This window comes from Dermacentor andersoni, chromosome 11 (genome assembly GCF_023375885.2).
Source record: "Dermacentor andersoni chromosome 11, qqDerAnde1_hic_scaffold, whole genome shotgun sequence".
In the NCBI taxonomy this organism is placed as follows: Eukaryota; Metazoa; Arthropoda; class Arachnida; order Ixodida; family Ixodidae; genus Dermacentor; species Dermacentor andersoni.
The window spans coordinates 36,189,077-36,206,870 of NC_092824.1; the positions used below are offsets into that span (position 1 = coordinate 36,189,077).

At 45.7% G+C, this 17,794-nt stretch overlaps 1 protein-coding gene across 1 annotated transcript in view; it reads right to left on the reverse strand.

Annotated features, from left to right (window-relative positions):
- Positions 1 to 3,607: 3,607 nt before the first annotated feature.
- LOC126518108 (protein aurora borealis-like) overlaps positions 3,608 to 17,794 on the reverse strand; it is a 66,403-nt gene continuing 52,216 nt past the window's right edge. Inside the window, exons 10-11 of the mRNA XM_072285180.1 lie at positions 16,623 to 16,685; positions 3,608 to 7,024 (exon numbers count right to left, since the gene is read on the reverse strand). Coding sequence (XP_072141281.1) covers positions 6,876 to 7,024; positions 16,623 to 16,685 — 212 coding nt within the window. The 3' untranslated portion in view covers positions 3,608 to 6,875. The remainder of the gene's footprint in view (positions 7,025 to 16,622; positions 16,686 to 17,794) is intronic.

The window sequence follows — 17,794 nt, forward strand, 5'->3', positions numbered from 1 at the left end:
GCCAGGAGCTTTTATCACCATCGATAATTTGGTGCTTGAGGTGAATCATATCTTCAGCAGAAAGTTTCGGATGGAAGTCAACCATGGTATTGGGGAAGAGGTCGTTGTCGTTCATACGTCTGTGTAAGCGTGTGACGATGACGTGTTCGAGGACCTTTCCGATACATTAAGTAACGGAGATAGGGCGGAGGTTTTCGAGGAGGCGCTTCCCTGGTTTCGGAATCATAATCCTGGCTTCTTTCCATTGTGAGGGGAAGTTTCCAGTTTCCCAGTACGCGTTAAAATAAGCTGCGAGGGCTAGTATAGAATCTTCATCTAGGTTGCGAAGCATTTTATTAGTAATGCCATCAGGTCCCGGGGCCGAGTTGGGGCGAAGTGCGAGGATGGCTTCACGTACCTCTGCTGCTTGTATAGGCGTGTTCAGGTGGTCGTTAGCGGGGCCAGTGTATGCTGGAGCGGGTGTAGTAGGTTGAGGTCCCACGTATGGGTCTATCAGCTCTTGAAGAACTTGTGCGTCCGTGCCCGGATGGGTGTGAATGATTTTTTGCAAGTTGTGCTGTTGTGTGTTCTTGCTGTTGGCCGGATCGAGGAGGCAACTGAGGATAACCCACGTTTTGGGCAGGTTTGGTTGCCACTCCATGCTGTCGCATGTGCTGTGCCAATTTTGACGAGTAAGTTGCTGTGCATAGTTTTCGATTTGAAGCGTGAGAGTACTAATACGTTTCCCGAGCGTTTGTTTGAGCATGTTTTTGTACCTGCGTTGCAGATTGGCGAGGGCTTCCCACTTATGCAGTAACTTTCTATCTGCCTCCTGCAGATTGGCTTCCTCAGGCACCAATTTAGTGGCTTCGCTCGCGTCTTGCAGCAAGGATGCGACCCAATCTTCGAAAGGGGGTTGGGTACCGGAGAAAGAGGCGAGCTCTGGCCTGCCGGAAAGAGTCCCAGTTCGTTATGCGCAGTTGACGGCCCTTAGGCTTTTGCGGGCCCGCTCGAACTGTTGTTTGGATTAAATTTCCCGAAATTTTCCAAAGACTTTTGAAAAAAAAGAGCGAGTCCGCTTTGATAACAATAAGGGTAACAATAAGGTAACAATAATAAGGGTAACAAAAAGGGCATAGGCGTAATTCGCCCTAAAGTAATGAAGGATTAGCCACATTTCACTATTCTCCTGTAGAAGCACTCCCACAGATTTTGACGTAATGAGGCAAAGCCGCCGCACTGAACACTATTGGAAAACGGAGAAAGTTTGACTAAGCAGTCCTCGCGCGAGGCAATGGTGCCTGGAAGGTGACTTTGCCAGCACCCACAATAGGCGAGAATCACTTGCACAGTAGGTAACAATAAGGGTATAGGCGTAATTGGCCACAATATTGCCAAGGATTAACCACATTTCACTATTCCCCTGTAGAGGATGCACTGCCGCAGATATTGACATGAGGCATAGCCTCTGTACTTAACATTTAGAAAATGGAGCAAGCGTGCTTTGACTAAGCAGTCCTCGCGTGAGGCAATGGTGCCTGGAAGGTGGCTTTGCCAACGCCATCTGCGACGGGTACAGCCACATGCGACAGGACAGAGTCTGTGCTACGCTTTCGCGACTCAGTTGCGAGAGGTGGCGTAGTCAAATGCGTCACCGTTGCTGCTGCCACATTTCCTCACTGCAGCGTTTTGACAGCGAGTTTCCTCTGCCATCGGGTGAGATGTGTTCATGTTTGCTTGTGCGCGCACGACACTACGCTTGTTAATTCAGTTAGTATGCCTATGCTTTCATGTTAATACAGGCGATAAAACTGCTATCCCTACTTCGTTTAGCTAGCTGTGCAAAAATTTGCTATATCAATCAATGCTTCGCTTTTTGGGCAAACCAGCTTTTTTCAGCTACTTCTTTCACTCCCCTGTATAAATTCGGCGCAATGATAATAAAACTTCAGCTAGCAGTAGCGCTTGTCCGTGTCGATAGCCTCGTCCACGTTAAACCTTAACGCTGTAAACTTGCGATTATGAATCGCCAACTTGCCCAATCAGCCACCCTGCAAAGTGGCATTCACTATTTGTCTTCCTACCTGCAGATGGCATAAGAAATGATTAAGTCGGCAACAAATGGAAGTCAATTAATATAGATTGCTAAATGGAAGGTCGTAAATCATTGCAGCAAAAGCAATCATTCAGCGAAGCCTTTCACCATTGTGTTGGACACATACAAAAAGCCTTAAAAATTCCAGAATGCGAACTGTGGCACTTGCAACGCAGTAAATAAAGACCTATTAGCACCTTTATAGTAGGCCAGATCTGCAAGTTACACAAACACACACGCGATACCCGAACTTTTAACATTCAGGGGATTCACACATAACAGCTACAAGTACCTCGCATTTATTATTGAAATGGATTCATTTGTATTGTTGAAATGGATGTCACCAGTTCTGCCGACTGTGAAATTTCACAAGTGTAACCAAACAAAGATGATGTTCGCGCCTTGACATACTGAGGCACTTTATGCAAGTATTCCTTTTACTTTACAAGTTAAAATTCCTGGCAGTTTTCTCAACACCCAAAGCGACCAAGTCCCCCAGAAACCAATTCCCCAGAAAACAATTAGATTATCATTTGGTCTTGCAAGTACAGTAGACTTTACCTGAATCATTTCCTTGATTACACTTGGAGACCTGCCTACCTCAAAATGTTAAGATACTACTGCCAAAGCCAAAAAATATAAAAATTTTGTGAGAAATATTAACGATTTTATTACTTGAGATGTACACAGTCTACTGAAAAAAAAGTGACTTTGTTCCATTAGGGATGCAGCTCTATATTCGCAGAATCTACGACCAAGATCTATGATCTGCATTGCAGAACTGTTCCTGATGGTTATTTGTAAAACATCCATTTAATGGCAGCCAAAATTTCACCTGCCATTTTAGCTGCCAGCGAGTCTGAAAAGTCGGGCTGTGAAAAAATTGCTGTACGACTATGCCTGCATTCTGTTGAAATCGGTTTTAAATTATGGGTATTTTACGTGCCAGAACCACTTTCTGGTTATGAGGCACGCCGTAGTGGAGGACTCCGGAAATTTGGACCACCTGGGGTTCTTTAACGTGCACCTAAATCTAAGTACACGGGTGTTTTCGCATTTCGCCCCCATCTAAATGTGGCCGCCGTGGCTGGGATTCGATCCCGCGACCTCGTGCTCAGCAGCCCAAGGGAGATCAGCTTTGTCCTAAATAGGATGCGAATGAAAGAAAACATTATTGGTGTCAGCAAGACAACCGTAAACAAGCTCTAGAAATCGGGCATTTCACGAAGAGTTGGCAGTTGGCGACGAGATGCCCATTTGATGAAATCGCAATGCATACTTACTCAAGAGTTTATATGTAGCATCAGTGAGACATTGGCTCAGCATTAATTTCGACCACCTGGGCAGGGTTACTTAGCCCACACCAAAATGCCAGTATGGAAGTCTTTTGCATTCCACCCCTATCCTGATGCAGTAACTGCCATCATGACTGCGTGTAACGGTGTTAAGCAGCAGAACGCTGTAGTCCCTGACCGACGTCCGAGGGCCGTCTGGATCAGTTCAGCGTTTGCTTAGAGAGGAATCAGACAAAAGAATCATTCAGAATCATGTTCATGAGAGCATTTTAGAACATGTGGGAAGATGAGGATAAATGTAAAGTATACTGCTATGGTAAAAAACAGTAGCCGAGTTCACATGAGAACAAGAAAGCCTTGCACTTGTAGATTAAAACAGAATGCCATCACTAGAAATGTGGTGGTGCTTTCACAGGAGTGCCAATGGGAAGAGTGAAGAAAAGAATAAATGTCGCATGATAACATGCAAGCAATAAAAATAAAGAAATATCTAAAATGAGGTAACAGGCATTTCTAGGCTACAAAAAGCAATTCTGGCAGGCTTAGACAATTCAGATTCATTGCACACTTCAATACAACCACAGAGTAGGTTTCAACAAAGTAAAAGCAGCACTTTAAGACCTTTTCACATTTGCATGCAAATAAACACATCGAGTTTCAAGAAAGTGGAAGGAAACATTGCAGTCGCTAAACTCGACAAGTCTGACATGACCCGCTACATTCAATGGCACAAAAATCTTATTGCTGCAGTGCTCATGGCTCCTTTGGCAGACTCCAGAGCAAAGAATCTACGACCGAGGAGTAGGAGTGTCCAAATGTTCGAAATTTCAAATATGAATCAACCTGGCAAGAGAACAAGGACAGTTGCAGGAAACTAGGACATACGAATGGAAGTGACCGGCACCAGCGTTTACTGCCAAAAATAGCATTTATATACATGCACAGGCACACTTCTTTTTATACGCCCTTGACCTGTATTTTTTTTCAATGGCAAGTACGGTGCTCTACGATGCAAATGTGATTCGTAAGTGCTCTTGCTGGGCCACCGGTGGAACTGCGAAAACCAAGCTGATGCATTGTGGTATACAATGAGAGCGAGACCATTTGCAATTCACTATGGCTGCACATGGCCCATCAGTGCTCACCACCATGTGGCCCAAGTACTACATTTGAATTGCCAGGCATTGAACATTTCGACTAAAAACTTTATTAGTAATTAATTAGCCACTGGGCTTACTGAAGTATCCATTATTGAACACTTGCTCCAGCTAATCAAGAATGCTACTGTAGGCTATGTGTTATGTTTCTCGTGCTTGAATCAGAATTATGAGGTATCAAACTCGGCAAAGCATAAACGATATGTTCAACATTACGGAGTTTACTTTGACAACCTAGGCTTCTATAACATACTTTAAGTGTTGTACAGGAGTGTCTCTGGATTCCATCCTTACTGAAATCCGGCTCCCGAAGTCTGGAGCAGAACCCGTGACCTCGTGCTGAGTAGTGCAACACCATAGCCACCTAGCCACCATGGCTGGGGGCTACATTACTGCTGCATCAGTTAGAGCTAAGAAGGCCCAAGTAGATGATTTAAAAATCTATGACATCCTGAAGAACTGGTACAGGAGCTTCAGTTAAGCATGGTGTGTGTTTTTCTGTTTGTTTTTGCATTTTTTATTGCTTCCAAGTTTCCCATCATGGTTAAAGAGTGGCCGATGTGCCATTACAGCAGCATAATTTACTGGTACAGCTTGACTCTATTTCCCTTTAATTCCCTTTAATGTATTTGCTACGAATACAGTTCAACTCAAAATATTTACCCATGCCTGTCAACACTGCTTGAAGAAGCTATGCTTCCATAGGCAATGCTGATGCAGTTTTGAAGATAATGTGTGAAATATTTATTTCTCATACGACGTAATCTAGATTAGTTGCCTCAACTTATGCAAAGTCTATATATATATTTTTTAGGTATAGCGATGCAACTGGCATTCAACATAACTGAAGCAAGTTTTCCTTTTAATCTTCGTGCTCAATAGGAAACTTTCGTTATTTGAACACCCCTATGAGAAGTCAGATGTCGAAACTGCAGCACACCAACTCGCACAACACGGGGGGCAGTAAAAAATAGGTTCCACTTTCCCGCAATCCTTCAACAGAGTAAAACAGAACTAAAAACTTCCAAAAATAGACAAAGTTGTCTGCAATATGTTGCCAGCATGCCTAAAATTTGAAAATATAAAACTATGCCTTCTCATAAAAGTAAAAAAAAAAAGCTATAAACAATTTCTCTGCTGTATGCAAGCTCGCCTGCCCAACTATGGTTGTGGGATACTTCTAACTTCGCAAGCCTGACACAGTTCCAAAGTGTTCTTATAATGTCACAAAGCTTTAGACATGAAAACCTGCAACTCAAAAGGAAACTCAACTTGCTCACGTGACAAGGGTGTACAGTGCAAAAGAAAATGCAAGAGACGACAAAAAAAGCAGATGCCTGCTGCCTCTCTTGCTTTTTGCATGCTTAATTATGAAAAAAAAGTCAACAAGCCTAACAACCTTCCACTCTTGTGAGCACAGCCTACCTTATATCAACTTTTCAGCCCGTGTCAATGACACTTTCGAGAGAGAAATGCCTCGCATGCCACTGTATTCCACTGCAGAAGTAATGCAGACACAAGTGCTGCTGGCATCAACAGACTCGAATGCAAGTATCTGGCAGATATGATATTCTTTGGACCAGTAAAAACATATCCAGTGCTTTCAGCTACAAATGTTTACATAATGCCCGGGTATACCTGTACAGCCTTACATGTATTTCAACTCAAGCTGCTGGCAATTCGAAACCACAGTATAAGAGATCGTGCGATATTCCGCAAGTAGGCTTCTCTGCATGCAAGGACTGCCCCAACTAGAACGGCAGTTATCACAATTGCATTGCTGATGACTATTAAGGCTGTGTGCTTATCTAGGAAAGGAGGAGGGACTGAAAAGTTGCAAGAACAGTGGCATAAACCCTCGTGATTGCATCTTTCTTTTTTTTGGTGCGAAGCTCATCATGGCTGGGCCAAGCAAAGCAAGGCAGAGAAGCACACTCTCGATAGTATTTCACGCACTGTCAAACACATTGAACTGCAGGCACCGCACCAGCAGAAAGCACTGCGATCCCACTGTCGCATGACATGACTGAATGCGCCCCGAAGACAAGGAACAGATGAGCGTCACACCTCGGCATCACACTTCAGCAATTTTCAAGGCATGCCAAGCACCGAAGCAGCACTGGAGCATACACGTTTGCTCATCCAAGTTTGAAGTAAGTTGCAAACATCTTCGTACCACAGTTCCCTTTCTGCCACGTGTCCGCTACATCACACTGTGGGAAGGACATCACTGCATGCCGTCACACCAACAGACTTGACCACAGATGGCCTGGAGGTACAAGCACGACCACCCCTAATGGCAGTGTGAAAACAGAAGTCACTTTTCGCGAGACTAAAATGAGGCCGTCGTCATAGAGGTTCGCGCTGCCTTGATCCGTTGGAAGAAGGGCTGAGCTGCATGAAGTCCGACCGGTCACCAGCCGTCAGCACTGACATGTCTCCCGCACCTCCGCTGGTTGCTACGCTCTCATCGGTGTGGTCACTGCGGTCATCCTCGTCTGCATAAAATGGCCGCCACAGAATGGCAATTGATTCAATCACTCACATTTAAGATCCCAAGTGTCACTGGGGCCATGACAGACGTAATGGAGGGCTTGAGGTTAATTTTGCACAGTTTACAGCAACCTTTGTGGAAAGAAATTCCAGGGTTTTCAAAGTCTTTCGAAGCCCTGAGAAAGCATTTATGACTGCCCATGAGGCCTGACAGCTGGAACACAACATCTTAAACGACGAGCAAAAGATCCTTTAATAGCAAGTGGACTGATATAAAAAACAACAGCAGTTGCTTTTTTGACATGAACTACAGTAAAAACCTCGTTAATTCGGATTTCGTGGGATCGAAAAACAATGTCCCAATTAACCTAATTATCGAGGGTATCAAAAAAACAATAAGCAAATGCTTACTACATCAACATGTTTTTATTTACTGAATGAATCAACCAATCCCGTTTCTATTTTGCAGGAGCAGCATTTCTCATCATCTCGTGACCGATTAGCGCTTGCAGCAGCGAAGGCCTCGCGACTTCCTGCACAGTGCGGCCATGGCGCGCGTCATCTGAGACACGTATTTCACTACTGCGCGCACATCCCTATTATTTTGTTGCCGGTGTCGCCAGGTCGCCGTCCGTCGCGATGTAGACGGCGCTGGTTATCCTCGACAGCTCTGCACTGAGTAAAAACGAAACTACTGCTTGCCGCAACCGCTGTCGACGTGATCATGGTCGGCAACCTTGCAGTTCTGAAGGCGAGTGGCCGACACACGCACCGAGTTCAAACGAAACGACCGTTTGCTACAACTGCGGACGAAACAGCAGTCACTATTGACGCGGTCATAGATGGCGACTACGCAGTTATGAAGGCACGCAGCCGACATGCGTACCGAGTCAGAACAAGACTACTGTTGGTGGCAACTGCTGGGGACGAAACCGCGGCCGTTATCGATACAACCGTGGATGGCGACTACGCAGTCATGAAGGCACAGGGCCGACGCAGTGCTATGCGTGGCGGTAAACGCAAGAATAAAGGCTTCAAAGACACAAATAGGGGCACGAAGCATTCTGGAATTCCTGTCATTCACGTACGATTTCCAGTGATAACGATGGCGACGTGAGCTTAGCTGCTTTGTTTTGGTGGATGCCGTTTCTGCACTTTTGCGGCACTCCACGCTTGCCGAGCTCCGAGAGTTGTCCGAATTAATTGATGTGCGGCCAAATACGTCCGAATTAACGAGTTTCATTGCATTAAATAGTACATATGCCTGCCGGGGCCAAGGGACGAGTACGAATGATCCGATTTTCCGAATTAACGAGGCTCAAATTAATGAGGTTTTACTGCATCACCAACCACCACAAACAAGATGGCCTTCAAACAACAAAGATGGTATAATCGAATTGGATTGGCTTGACTATTGGCTAGCATAAACCTCATGATCAAATATACAAATAAGCATACCTAAACTTAGCTGAAAACAAACTTCAAACATTCTGTAAAACTTTGGGGCTTTCAAGGCCTTGAAAATGGCAGTTTCCCATTCAAGGGTTTTTAAAAGGTTCTTAAAAGACAGCAGAAAATTAGGTGAGGGGATGTATATAGCAAATTTGCAGGTGAAAGTTGAAATCAGTTAGCGCAAGTCAGGAGTAACTGGAAGTCACTGGGAGAGGCCTTCGCTTTGCCTGTGGCCATAAACATAGGTCGATGATGATGAAAGGGTCTCGAGATCCACTATGAGCCCCGATCTAGGAGCTCTAGAACATGCACCCAAATTTAAGTGCACCAACAGCTTCACAAACACACACACATCAAAATAGAGCCACTGCAGCAAGAGACCGAGCTCGCGACCTTGAGCTCAGCTGCAAAAAAGGCCATAGCCACAGAGCCACTGCTGCAGGTATACCAAAGACATGGTGGTCGAACTTCACCATCGATACATAGGTGCCCGTGCAAAAGGAGACATGGTCTCGTTCAAACGATTTGCACGGCACATTCGCTACCGTGTGCCAACTATTATAGCTCTTTCAAATGCATGTGCTGTCGCACGAGAGTTTTGGGTTGTCTGAAAGTTTACGTCCTGTGATGGAGAGCTCGGGAAGGACAGCCCTCAACTCCCGCTACCCTCTCGCCCTGTGGTGGCTGCAGAATTTAAGCAGCCAGCCCCAAATAAGCACCTCAATTATCTGGTGACTTCATTAGCGTTGGCCATCAGCTGCATCCCACTAAATGTGTTGATCCTTGTTAGATAACCAAATCAATGCAATAATTTTCTCAGTAACCGTTTAACTTCTATATAACAAACAGGGATATAAAAAAATTATTGGATATAACAAAGTGCCTCTGAAATGAGTCTGACCGTGCTTTATTTCAACAAGTATTTTACTGTTACGACAAAACCAATACTGTGCCATACAATGTGGTACCACTTCAGTGAAGCAAACATTTGTTTGCATGTGGTTGAAAATATGCATTCTAGTAGCAAAAATGCCGAATACTCCACAAGAGAAAAATTTGAAAAGGACATTCTAGATGCACATCTCCATTTTGGCCAACAGCTTGGCTTGGCTGGATGCAGCCGGCAATCCAATGTGCCGATGGCACAATTCAATATTACAAATGACGCAAAACACAGGCTTGCAATTTAGTATTGTTAGCGTGCGGCACAATTCAATATTACAAATGACGCAAAACACAGGCTTGCAATTTAGTATTGTTAGCGTGCGATGTACTGTATCAGCACTGCAGGCAGTGATGGGCCATCAAAATCAACAGGAGACTCCTTGCTGGCTCTGAGGCATCATACTTGTTTCCTTCACAAAGGCTTGACTGCAAGTTACTTTATAACCATTATCGGAGTGTATGCTTATAACGAATATTGATATGTATAACAAAGGTATTTACGTGTATGATGCGACTTTATTATAACAAGGGTCGACTGAAATCGGGAGGGAAATCGCCTGAGATCGCAGAGCACTTAGTGTTGCCCTGCTGCAGTAGCATAGTTCACGTGCTTGCCTCAAGCAAGCCAGAGTGTCCCCAACTCTTACAAACGCTGCATTGCAATACTAACTATATATGGACACTCCAAGCAAACTTCTGCCATTGGCGGCGCTGTGACCTTCCGTACAAAGTTTATGTGCGATAACACTGCGGCTGTGCGCCATATGCTGCAGGTGCAAGGGTATGCTTACAAAGGTGAGCAAAGGAGGATGGTGGATTTATCCGGCAGCGGTTTCTCACATGCGCAAGAAGGGCAGCGGGCAGACGTGCACGCGCTACGAGGGAGGCTCTTCTACTCCGATGGCCGAGCACGAACACCCGCAACTTATCTTGGAGGCAATCTGCGCCGATTTAGAAGGCTAGCCGACCTGAGATAGTTGATGCCTTTGTGTGTGCTGTGTTCTTGTGTGGCTAGCTTGCATTTAAGCGAGAGGCAGCATGAAGGGGAATTCACTCGCCTCTGTTGCCACTTTTTATCACGCCAGGGTTCCGACAGCGAGTGTCCACGATAAATTATTGAGAAGCGTTCGTGTTTGCATGTGAGTATGTGACAGCGTGCTTGTTGATTCAGTTGGCAAGCGAATGTTTACAACAGTTTATGCAGCTGATAAAACTACTAACTTTATTCTACTAACTTTATGTATAGCTGCCTAATAATGTGCTATCGCAATGAATGCTTCGCCTTTCGGGAGAAACTGCAACTTTTTCTAGCGTTACCTTTAACACGTTTGACTGAGGCGATCCTGTAGAGCCTTTTCCTTGATTTTTTGAGTAACGTTGGTCTAAATGCACATCTGTCATCGGGCTTTGTGGACATGACTTTGTAGTGCAGTCAAACATTTACTACAACGGTCATATCTGAAATGAAAATACATGTACGGTACCTACATTATATAACATCCCTTATAAGCAAATGTAGCGTCATCATTGCCATCCATGATCATCCTTCTAATCACCGCCACAGATCTTGGTAGGCCAGCTCGCGAGCCACGAGCAAGAATGTGCTTTCGATCTAGGCAAGACTGGAACGCCACAGCGGGCATTTGTTGCAGTAAAACCTCATTAATTCAGATTTCATGTGACCGAAAAACATGTATGAATTAAACTAAAGTCGTATTATAGAGGGTGCCAAGAAAACAAACAAATGCTTACTACGTCAACATGCTTTTATTTACTGAATGAATCGGCAAATCCCGCTTCTATTTTGCACAAGAGCAGTACAGAAGCTACAATTTTTGGCCTCTGATAATTGATTGGCGCTCAGAGCAGTAAAGGCGTCGCGACTTCCTTTGCAGTGCGACCATGACATGCACATTCATCTGAGACATGCTATTCACTAACGCACGCACACCCCCATTATTTTTTCACTAACGAGTCGGTTGCGAACAGATAGTCCGTCCACTGCGACGTAGCCGATACTCTTCGTCCACGACAGCTTTGCACTGAGTCAATAGTAAACTATTGTTTGCCACAACCATTGTGGAGCAAACCGTGGCTACTATCGACACAATCATGGACGGCAAACTTGCAGTTCTGAAGCAGGGTGTCTACCAAGTTGACATTTCCAAATTCCCAGAGTTTTCCAGGTCTCCCCTGAGTGCCTTTGCAAAATTCCCCGAGTCACACAGAACTTTGTTTTATGTCAAGACGGGTTGGCACCATGTCACCCGATGCTGCTACTCTTTAGTAAGCATGCTAAAAAATAAAAAACGACTTCATCCAGTTTGAATAGTAAGGAGTAGTGTGTACATTACTCAATAAGAAAACAGAAGGGCAGAGTTAGTAAAATGCACAGCAAATAAACTATCTTCGAAAAAAAAAAGGCAAAACCTATTGCAAGTCGAGTCAAACATTCTCAAATACGAATAAAAAGAAGATGCATACAGAAGTAAATATTTTCGGATATCAGCTATTTCTATTAACTCATAGCAAGCTCATTGTTATGAGGCCTGAACTTTGTCACAAGTGAGATTCTCTCAACATTGGGCAAGTCAACCTCAACTGTGCTGACATATTCTTAGGACAAATCAACGAGTGTTTCGTTGCATTAAATACAGTAAAACCTTGTTAATACGAAGTTATCAGGACCGCAAGGAATCTTCGAATTAAGTGGGTTTTTGAATTAACCGAACAAACAAAAAAATGCAACCCAGGCAAAAAATTTCGCTGCAGGAATGCGCTACCTTTATTCGGCGATATTTGGATTACTTAAGGTAATCAGAGATGCTGGTTTGCTGCGTCCGGTAGTTCAAGGATCCAATGGTCATGTTTTCTAGTTGGCCAACTATGTGCAGCATTTGAGAATTTCCACCGTGACACTCAACAAAACTGCGGATAACGTTCAGCGATCTGATATCTTTCCTGAGAGTGGGTGCTCGGGAGGGCTCGTTAGCATCGTCGTCGTCATCACACATGGCCGCATCAGCGGTAGCTTCACTCTCCAAGTCTGGGTAGCACGTTTGTTGATCATTTTCAAAGGTCAGATACTCAGCGAAGCCGACAGCACCGGATTTGCTATCCTCTACGCAGAGTGCATTGATGCGGTCGCAGTACTGGGCTCCTTCCTCATCAAGTGCACATGAATAGTCACCATCAGCATCGACGGCGCTTTCCTTCGAGAAGCCAGCGTGTTCAAAACACCGCGTGATCAAAGTGGGTTCCATTTGCTTCCATGCATACACAATAAGACATATTACAATATTACAGACACAATAGGCCCCGAGGAGGTCGATGGAGTACTCTCTGCCGTTGTCGTAGCAAAGAAGCATGCGCTTGAGCAGGTGGTGGCAGTAAATCTTCCTCGTGTGGTGGATGAAGCCTGGTCCATTGGCTGTGAGATGGACGTGGTGTTTGGAGGAAGAAATACCATCGTGGTAGCTTTCAGGTGTGGGATGTCACCATGCACTGGGCAATTATCAACAACGAAGAGTACATTCCTGCCTGTGGCCGCGAACTTGTGGTCAAGCTACTGAACGTAATCTTCAAATATTGCACCTGTGACCAAGGCTTTCTTGTTGTGCCGGTAGATAAGCTCATCCCTTGGCGGCAGCCGTGCATCTTTAAAGCAGCGAGGCTTCCCACTCTTTCCAACTACGAGTCGCGGCAGCTTGTGTTTACAGCACATGGTCGTGCCGAACAGAATGGCGATTCTTTCCTTGCCCTGCTTTCGACCCTTGACTGCGGTGTCCTTCCCTGCGAACGTTTTTGTGGGCAGCATCTTGTCAAAAAGGCTGCCTCGTCAAGGTTGTACACATCGTCTGCACCGTACTCACTAAGCAATGGAGCCAACGTATGTTTCTTCCAGTCGTCGACGACGCTCTCGGTTGCGCTGCCACACTCCCCACAGACGGCTACGAAGGTCAAATTATTGCGCTCTTTAAAACGGCTGCACCATCCATTGCTACACTTGAGCTTTTTGTGCCCAAGTTGTAGAGCCAAGTCGTTGGCCATGTCCCACGGTATCATTCCACAGACGAGAAGGCGGGCTGCATTTGCTTTCTGCATCCAGCGAAGTAAAGCCGATTCCACATCTTGGTACGTGGGAGCCTGTACTCGCGACCGCTTGGAAGAATATGTCTCGCTGTAGGCCTCCAGTATCTTTGACTTGCTCTTCAATATTGTGGACAACGTCGAGAGGGGCACGTTGTGCCTTTCAGCCAACTGTCTTGGAACATGTGTTCTTACCCACTTCTTGGATCAAGCAGAACTTCTGCTGCAGCGTTAAAGCCTGATACTTTGGCATCTTCGTTCACTGGCACTTCTACACAGTTAAGAAAAAAAGGAAGAACACCACCCAAGATGCAACACCTCTAACCACCGCACACAAAGAAACGGCACAGACTGGCGTTGCGCGCACATACGTCGCCGCAGGCACGGATAGAGAATGGGCAAACGGCAGCCAGTGGCAGCGGCACGAAACATGCACTGACGCTGCGAGGAGCGTGCGGAGTGGGGGACTAGAGCACTTGACAAAAACCGGTATGCCCGCTGCATTGCAGTGAAGCATGTCTTCTCTGCAGGCACGTGTTTCGGCGGTGCGCAGGTCGCACCGTGGACTGATTTTTGTGCTAGCAGTACTACGGGCGCTTCGTCTATAAATAATCGCGATTGCTATGTGGCGTCGTCTCGCGGCTCCGAATGACCGTCGCTTTGTCGGGTTTGCGGAGAAATGGGAATCGGGAATTGCCGCATAGCACCCCAATTCTTCAATTTAACCAGGTTGGCCTAGGCCGCCGGATCGAATTATCCGGTCAAATTTACAATGGAATATATGGGACCGCAGCAAACCTTCGAATTATCCGGGATTTCGAATTAACCGAGTTCTAGTTAACGAGGTTTTACTGTAATGCATGCACCTGCCGGGATCAGAGGACAAGTCCAAGTTATACGATTTTGCAAATTAACGGGGGTTGAATTTTTGAGGATTTACTATGATGCCGAAGTCAGCGAGACACGTTTTAGATCTAGCGTGTTATCACATATATATTTATATATGTTGTTGCTTACATGAAGGTTCAGCTGTACATTCACACCTTACTGCCCATTATCACCCCTCTCACTCCCTTTCCCCACTTCTCTCAAAGCAGATCAGCAACAGTCTAGCAGAGGGTCGCCTCAGGACATGTTCTCTGCCTTTCCTCAATTCAATCTCCTCTACATTTTTCAAGACATGCCACAGTCTAAACAACTGATTGTTGCTGGTATCTAACACCAAACCAGCACAGGGCCTAGCAAGAGATACTTAAATGGAGAGATTTGGATTAACTATGACCACCAGGCATTGCTTAATGTGCACCTGGGGAATGGTACAGAGCACTTCTGCAGTCCATGCCTAATGGGATTCCCCCAAGTAACCAAGTAAATATAGAGCAAATTTAAATCTAAACTGACTAAGTTGCATTTTACAGTTTCATAATGGGGCCCTGAAACACTTTTTGAACATAGCAAGAAAATATTGCCAATCTGCCATAGGGACTACTGTGAACATGTCAGCCAAATATTCTGTGCGGCATGCAGCAGGGAATTTACAATCTCGTATCAAAAATTGCTTGCTCTCACTTCCACAATGTCGTCATGCAGCATCATATCGAAAGCAGCTAGCCCACCAACGCCTTGGTTGATCTCGCGATGGCGAGAACATTCTCAATAATATGTAACTGCTAATTTTGAGTCGAACAAACGAAAATATATTTGTCTACGGTCCCAAAAAGACCGAAAAATCTTTCATCCTTGCACGGCACGTAGCTGCATCAGTTGCGCACGGCCTTCGAGATGGAAGTGGCATGCTGTGTTGCATAGGCTACTACAGTGACAACGAGCCCTTTCTCTGCCGCGACACTCAACTTTTGGCCGGGGCTTTGCCCCCTTGGCTTCTGCGCTACGTAGCTTCCGGCGTGCTAGCAGAGACAAAAAGAAAGAGGAAACTGGGTATTGGTGTGATAACTCCATTTACAGTAGAAGGACTCGAAAAAATTTTGCGCCATGCGATTCACAAGATGACATCCTTTATTGTAGTCAGGCCAAACTATGATAAGTTAGAAAAGTGTTCCAGGGCGTCTTTAAGATTTAAGATAACAACAGCATTTGGCGATACTTTACCTAATGTTCACCGAAATGTCTTCCCTTCACTTCTTGTTCTTCACGTCTGTGTAGCTCAACAATCCTTGCTCAATGCTTACAGTTCTTTTTCCACACTCAGCTGCTTTCGACGCCGACTTCTTCCCTTCTGTGGAACAGACTTCTTAGATTTCCTGTTCACATATTTCTTCACTTCATGCCTCTTTTGCTTGTCTATTCAGAACACACCCATTCCTGGAGATAGGCCAAGAACGTTTGCATACGTATACAGTGGCACAAACATAGCTCCAGATACCCAGTGGTCCAATTCTGTCTGTTCAGGCCAATCCACCCCAGTGAAAATAACTGGTCCATGGGACGCCAAATCCTGTCCCAATATCCGTGAACCAATTTAGGGACAAGATAAGTTTGAAAATTTTACTTTCAAAAAGGTGCAACTACTTTGACAACTTCAGACAGCTCAATATCGCACTCCCATTTGGCAGAAGACTAAGGAGATCGAGGAGTACACCGCACTTCTGCACGTGCATCTGCACACGCATGTGCTTGCAATGTATCTCATTCTTGGTGCGTGGGCCTCCTGCCAGTTGTATCTGTCACACAGCACCTGCTGCGAAGGAAATATTCGTTACAGCAAACGCTGCACAAGAGGCACCGACACGTCCATGAAATGTACGCAGCATGTCCGCACGATGCGGGCGAGTGATGTCCGCAGGACACGGAAAGTGTCTCCAAACGATCATGTGAGGAACATTTGCTAGATGTATTCAACGCAAGCCTGGCAGATGTATGTCCTTGCAGTGGATGTCAGTTGACTGTGGATGTCCGTCAGTGACTCACTATGATACTCCATTTGCCAACACTCAGTGACCCAACTTGTATAATCGGCAAGATGGCAGCTGCCTACGCCCAAAAAATGGGCAGAAGAGGCACATAAAGCTTCACTTAAATGAAAAAAGAAGGAAATAATAGGACGACTGCACTGAAAACAACACAAGTGCTGCCCTGCTCGGCCAAGCATTTGCTCACCAGTGGAGGGAAGAGATTCCTCGGGCTCGGGTATTTTCAGGTTCCGTTGCTGCTGAGGGGTTCCTGCATGTGCAAAGAAACGAGATGCAAAAGCTTTGATAGGCTTCCTCTGTGCAGTGATGCCAACCATGGAGCAAAAACTTTCTTGCACCACTACAGCTTTTCAGTTCACTTTAAAGGGGTGCTGAACCATCCCTCGGGCTTGGTGAAATAACGTAGTCGATGGATTGCATATACTGCTGTGAACATCTCAGCCAAGTTTTGCGGTCGTACGCGGCGCGTGGAGCTCGCAAGCAGAGCGCGAAGTCACCTGTCTCTTAAACGCTCTCTTTTCACAGAAGCCTGCTCCTCATTCTCTTCTGGATGCTTTATTTCGTAACAAAGTGGATTCCCATATGCGGCTGCTATTGGTAGCTGCGGTCAGCTACGTGGCGTAGATACCATGGCCACCACAGGGTGCCGCCACGGGTCCACTGGCTAAGCGCACTGTGGCTAGCTGAAGACAACTGCATTTGGCTTACGTTAATTTCCTCACAGGCACGCTATGAACATCCATGCTAAAGACCTTACTGGCGTTACTAAGGTTCCTACAGCCTGCGGGGCTTCACGACAGACTGTAAAAACGCCACCCCCTACTGCTCTGTAGTGTACGCAGTCTCTTTGTGCTCATCTCTATTTGCCTGTATCTCCCCCTTTCACTCTCTTTCTCTTTTTTCATAGGAAGACATAGGAGGACATAGGAAGAAAAACACACAGAGACAGCGCTGTCTTTGTGTGTCTGCTTCATTCTATGCCCTTGATCAGTCACGCTTACACATTCTATCATGGATTCAAACAAACTAGCTCGCCAATGTGTTTTAACCAAATTAACCAGCACTGTGTCAGGGGCGCACCGGTAAACATGAACACATCTTGCTCGATGAGCGCGGAAACTCGTTGTCAAAATTCTGCAATGAGGAATCGTGGCAGTAGCAAGCGAATTGACCTTCATGCATCTCTCGCCTCAACACGAACGAAACGGCGAAAGCACAGCGCATGCGAAGCAACCGGCACTACGCGCACTCTGCAAAAATTGCAGATCGTTTTGAAGATGAGGTCCGCGCAGGCACCCACTTTGGCCACGTCGCAGATCGCTTTCAATATGCACGAGCACCGGCAATGCATCCCTACAG